The sequence below is a fragment of the Gopherus flavomarginatus genome, chromosome 1 (assembly GCF_025201925.1).
Source record: "Gopherus flavomarginatus isolate rGopFla2 chromosome 1, rGopFla2.mat.asm, whole genome shotgun sequence".
Taxonomy (NCBI): domain Eukaryota; kingdom Metazoa; phylum Chordata; order Testudines; family Testudinidae; genus Gopherus; species Gopherus flavomarginatus.
The window spans coordinates 374926907-374932906 of record NC_066617.1 but is presented as its reverse complement, the minus strand read 5'-3'; the positions used below and the strand labels follow the sequence as shown (position 1 = coordinate 374932906).

Below are 6000 nucleotides of genomic sequence, written 5' to 3'. Positions count from 1 at the left end.
TGAAGCTCTTTAAATAACTCCCACTCTGTGAGACATTTTCTCCAGTCTCCAATCATTTCTGTGACTCTTTTCTCAATCCTCTCCAAGTTTTCAACCTTCTTTTTGAAATGTGGACCCCAGAATTGGATGCAGTCATTTTAACCAATGCCACATGCAGAGGTAAAGTCCTTCCCCTGCTTTCCAACTCACCCCACCCTCTGCATGCATCCAAGGATCGCATCAGCCCTTTTGGCCACAGCATCGCGATGGGAGCTCACGATGAGCTGGGTGTCTACAATGATTCCTGAATCCTTTTCAGGTTCCCTGTACTCCATAATACAGTGCCCTAGTCTGTCGATCAGGCCTGCATTCTCTGTTCCAAGAGGATAACTTTGCATTTGAGTGTATTAAAACATTTTTTTCCTCATGGGCCCAGCCGACCAAACACTCCACATCAATCAGTATGCCTGCCCTGGCCTTCTCATTGTAAACACTCTGTCAGTCTTTGGATCATCTGCAGATTTTATCTGCAGTGATTTTCCATTTCCTTCCACGTCATTGATGAAAACTTTGAATAGCATTAGGCCTAGAATTTATCTCTGCAGAACCCCACTAAAAACAACCCTATTCACTGACAATAGCCTATTGACAACTGCTTTCTGAGATCTCTCAATTAGCCAGCTTTTAGTTCCTTTTACGTGTGCACTGCTGACATTGAAGTGTTCATATTTTAATCTGAATAGTTTCCCCTACTAAATCAAATGTCTCAGAGAAATCAAATGTTATTGCATCTGTGCTGTTCCCTTGATCAGCCAAACATGAAATCTCGTAAAAGGATGAAATCAGCTGTATTTGACAAGACCTGTTTCCATAAACCATGTTTCTAACTTCAATGAATTATATTCCTAGACTATTTTTTTAACTACTCCAATACCAGCTTTTCCATTACTTCCTAACCTTCTCAAACATTTTTTTAAATGTTCCTTTCATATTTTAATTATTTACATTTAATACAGAAGTGTCCTGTATTTGCCTTTTTTTCTTGTTTTTGTTTTGGCTCTGCTGCCCTTTGATTGCATAATGGCTTCAATGAGATTTGTGAATGATGGGTCAGTTTGTAACTCCAAGGTTCTACTGTAGATGTGGTGCATGTAGTGTATCATATTAACATTATGTATCCATCCAGGCATTTGTCCTGCGACCATCATCCTAGACCCTGGGCACATAAAGAAAGTCAAGAGGACATACAGTACATGCAGGAATTTCTCCCCTGCTACATGTCAGATTCCAACACAACCAACTTCATCAACCCCTCCACCTTCATCCTGCTGGGCATTCCTGACCTGCAGATGGCCCAAGTCTGGATCTCCATCCCCTTCTGCACCATGTATGCCATAGCCATCTTGGGGAACTTCATCATCCTGTTCATTGTGAAGAGGGAGACGAGCCTCCATGAGCCCATGTACTATTTCCTCTGCATGCTGGCCATCACCGACCTGGTCCTGTCCACTTCCACTCTACCCAAAATGCTGAGCATCTTCTGGTTCAATTCTAGGGAGATCAATTTCAGTGCCTGCCTCACCCAGATGTACTTCATTCACTGCTTCTCAGTGATGGAGTCTGGGATTTTCGTGGCCATGGCTTGGGATCGCTACGTGGCCATCTGTGATCCCCTGAGACATTCCATTATCCTGACAAACCCCAAGGTGGCCAAGATCAGCCTGGCTGTGGTGTTGCGCGGTAGCATGCTCGTACTGCCCTATCCCTTCCTGGTGAGGCAGTGGCCATATTGCAGAACCAACATCATCCCCCACACCTACTGTGAGCACATAGCCGTGGTGAAGCTGGCCTGCACAAACATCCGCATTAGTAGTTACTACGGCCTCTTTGTGGCATTTTTGGTGACCGGTCTGGATGTATTTTTTATCGCTGTGTCCTATATCCAGATCCTCAGGGCCATCTTCAGCCTCCCCACAAAGGATTCCTGGCTGAAGACTTTTGGGACCTGCAGCTCCCACCTCTGTGTCATCTTAATCTTTTACATTCCATCTCTCTTCTCCTTCCTCATGCACCGGTTTGGGCACAATTTGGCCCTGCATTTCCACATTCTCATTGCCAATGTGTACCTCCTGGTGCCCCCCATGCTAAATCCCATCATCTATGGGGTGAGGACCAAACAGATCTGGAACAGGCTGCTCCAACTCTTTACTCATACAGGGACCTAATGATTTTTCTCCTTGTGCTTTGACTCTCAGACTGAGGTCCACTGGCTGGTGACATGGTGCCAGACCCTCTTTCTGAATCAGTTACTGGACAGTCAAAGAGACATTAAATCCTTTCCTGACCGTACTGTGCTTTGTCAGCATGATAAACTGGGGAATTTGTCTTGTACAGCTCATATGGTTTCCACTTTACAAGTGCTAGTAAATGAAATATTGAGACTTTGCTTCCTACCCTGTTTCTTCCACCAAGGCCTCCCCTCTGCCCCATCTCCTTCCCCAATTCCCCTCCATCTGAGTAGCCTAGTCCATCAAGGCCGAGGGACTCACCCCGTCGTTTTCTCCTCTCTTCCCCTCCCTCATCACTCTCTAGATTGTCTCCACCTCCCTCCCTGCCCAGACTGTGCTCCCTCTGCTCTGGGTCTGAGACATGCGCTTCTGCAGCTCAGGATGATCAGGGGTGACATGAATTAATAATCCAAAGCCTCCCCCACACTGCAGTAACTGGACACCATCAGATCCCCTTTTTGACCATACTTTCTGGTTCAAAACTGGGTAGCTGACAACCCTAAGTGGCACCCAGAAGCAGAAGCCAAAACCCTGACTGTCTGGGTAAAACCCAGATGGGTGGAAACTATGTTAGCTCATGTCTGATTGAGTTAACTCTCTGTATCCTTATGTCTTTGGGCTTTTCCTGTGCTCTTCACTCACGTAGCTTATGCAAAGGGGCAGGATGCTGAGATGGAGGCATCTGTCTATAAATCGGCTGGTCATCAAAGACTATCAGCACTTAATGAGATATCGCCCAGACAGAAGAAAGAAGTAACTGTATTCTAGATAAAAGCCAGTTTTCTCCAATGTCTCTGCAGGGGGTGGACGCGGAAGGAATGGCACCTCCCCTGAAGAGTGAACAGAGAGGGGAGAGTTTGGTCCAGCCCTTTATAAACAGAGAGATTGGATGAACCAGAAGAAGCTGGGGTAGGAGAGAAGGACAAGGGCAGAGGAGGGGACTCTGGTTGCAGGGCTCTGGCTGCAGCACAGAGACAGACTCCAGCTGGAGGAGGAGCCAGGAGTTCCAGGAGGTGACCCCTGGGAACCCCAGAATGGGTCTGACTAAATCTCAAAGAATGCTCCAGGGTGGTGAAGAGACAGAGGCAGGGAATGGCATGTAGGTGTTGTATTCTGTTTAACTGGATCGGGGTATCTCTTGTGGAATTGTTTTAGCAGCCCTCTTTGGAAGGCCTGGGTCTGTTTGCTTTAACGATCCTGTGCCCTGAAACAGAGAAACTGGAAACAGAGTGCGCCCAAGGGGGAGCTTTGGGCAGGGGGTGCGGAAGCAATTGGAGAGTCTTGGGGAGCAGCCTAGTCTCAGGGCCTTGGTGTGCAGATCTCAGTTCCCAGAGAGAGGCGCTAGAATGGAAGCTGCATCCCAAAAGTGGGCCTAGAAGCCCAGAGCCAGAGGCAAGGCCTGGACAGTGCTTGGACTCCAAATCACATGGAGCCATTGTGGGGGCCCAAACACTACCATTGGGCGGGTGTCGAGCTGTGGGAGCTTGTGCAAGGCTGTGACAGAAAACCTGGAGCTGCTGCTCGGATGCTAGGGGACTATGCATGGAAATGGAGAAGGCCTGGGCGATCCCAAACCTCAGGGGAGGTGTCCACAAGATGTTCTCTTCACCCAAATGTGGCCCATTTTCCTCTGCCCTCGGTGCTCTGATTCCTGGACTGATCCAGCCAGGTTGTCCTGGAGGAAATGTTCCCTGAACCAGGCAGTGACAGTTTGGGTTCAGGGAGGTGGTTTGTCTCTCCCTTGGAAACTCTCTCCTCATGCATTTTGGTCCATCTCTCACTTTCCTTTGTAACTCACCCCCACCACCACAAACACAGATACCTCCTTCTCTCTGACACTTCGAATGTGCCTTCTGTGACACGCTACACCTCGGGGATTCCCCTGTAAACCCCATATTTTTCATTTACATACAATTGTGATATTGCATATAAAGCATGCCATGTAAGGTATCAGGTGAAAGGTTGTGACCTAGTAAAAGTCACTGTTCTATCTAAACATCTATATCATTAGTGCATATGAAATTATACGATTGTGATGTATGGTTGTCAGTAAAACATGCTGTAAATTGGGGAATTGGCCAGATATTAGCTCCCCAGAGGCAACAGCAAGGAAAATAATGAATGCTATAAAAGAGAACACAATGGCCACATTCTTGGCCTTTCTCCTTCTCCCACCTACACTGCAAGCAACAATGACACTCTGAAGACTGAAGACTCCAACAGAGGAAACTGGCCCAGGTTTCAAGGGAGAAACCTGTGTATATCCAGTGGGGTGAGAAAAACTGGTTAATCTAGATGTTGCCCAGTATAATAGGGTTGAGAGTTTAGACTGCTTGCCTATATTTTCTTTTCTTTCAATAATCACTTTTGTCATAAATAAAACTGTTTTCTGTTTATCTTTGCCAGTGAGTTTGTCTGAAGTGTTTGGTAAATCTGCTCAGGTTTATAGACGCTGGTGTATTATCACTTTCTATTCATGAACCAGCTCATATATACACCTTAGACATTAGGTATATTCTTAAGGTACCAGGCTTCTTGTTTAGTACTTGTAGCATGTCCAGGCCTGGATGTTTTTGGAGGTGAGCTGTAACCACAATAGGTCCCAGGTGGTCCAGTCCGGGGGCAAGCCAAGTGTCTGGTTTCTTTGCCCATTCACTGCTGCCTTCTGAAGGGAGTTGCACATACTGGCCAGATTTGAAACAGCTATCTTGTGTAACATATACCAAGGGCAGATCCCAGGAAGCTGCATCAGGTATGTTTGACAGGAGGATTAATGTTGGGAGTCACATTTCATAGAATCATAGATTATTAGGGTTGGCAAGGAAAGATTATTAGGTTTGCCTCAGGAGATCATCTAGTCCACCCCCTTGCTCAAAGCAGGACCAATCACCAAATGGCCCCCTCAAGGACTTAACTCACAACCCTGGGTTTAGCAGGCCAATGCTCAAACCACTGAGCTATCCCTCCCCTCAATTTTTATTATTATTATTATTTTATTTGTTACATACAATGATACAATATAAACAAAATGAATTAATTTATGCATTTTAATTCTGGTTTTATGAACCCATGTTGGAATTTCTTGCACTTTCACAGAGGTATTTGTATGGGCAATACCATGACCTAATTTTTCTCCCGTACGTCCGCCCAAGAGGGGGTCTCTGGAGGGTCCAGGACTTAAGAGGTGCACTTCTACGAGGAACCAGTATGCTTTGCTGAAGTAAAGAGTGAATAATGTCACCTACCGCATCCAAGGCCTCAGATTTGAGGGAGATTGCTTGGTAAGTGGAGGAAATTGACTGGTAACCTGGATGGGTGGGCAAAGATGAGCAGGCATCAAACTGAAAGACAGCTTATTTTCTGCCCAAACAGAGGGGAATTTGGAACATAATTCTTGAAAAGGGTTAGACGTATCCCAAGTAAGAGCCACAGATTTGGCAGTTGCAACAGAAGAGAGGGATGTATCATTGCGGAGCGTGTTGGTATGAGTACACATAAGTTTATGAGTAACTGGACTCTGAGCGAGGTTAAGAATTGCTGCAAGGTCGCAGAGGACGTCCATGCCCAGAATAATCCCCTCTGCATTTGGAGCTACATAAAAAAAGACTGAGTCCAGAAGAATAGATTTGATTTTACAAGAACAGGGGAGCTTTTATAAGCTGTGAGCTGTGCGCCTCCTACCCTTGAAATAGTAATATACTGTTTAGTAGTGGGGAGGGGGAGGTCAGTAATG

General features: G+C 46.1%; 1 protein-coding gene across 1 annotated transcript; it reads left to right on the top strand.

The window, feature by feature from the left end:
- The first annotated feature begins 1232 nt into the window (after window positions 1–1232).
- On the top strand, window positions 1233–2204 carry LOC127046605 (olfactory receptor 52R1-like). The gene has a single exon (XM_050943855.1). It carries the CDS (start codon window positions 1233–1235, stop codon window positions 2202–2204), a length of 972 nt encoding a protein of 323 aa, XP_050799812.1.
- The last annotated feature ends 3796 nt before the right edge of the window (window positions 2205–6000 follow it).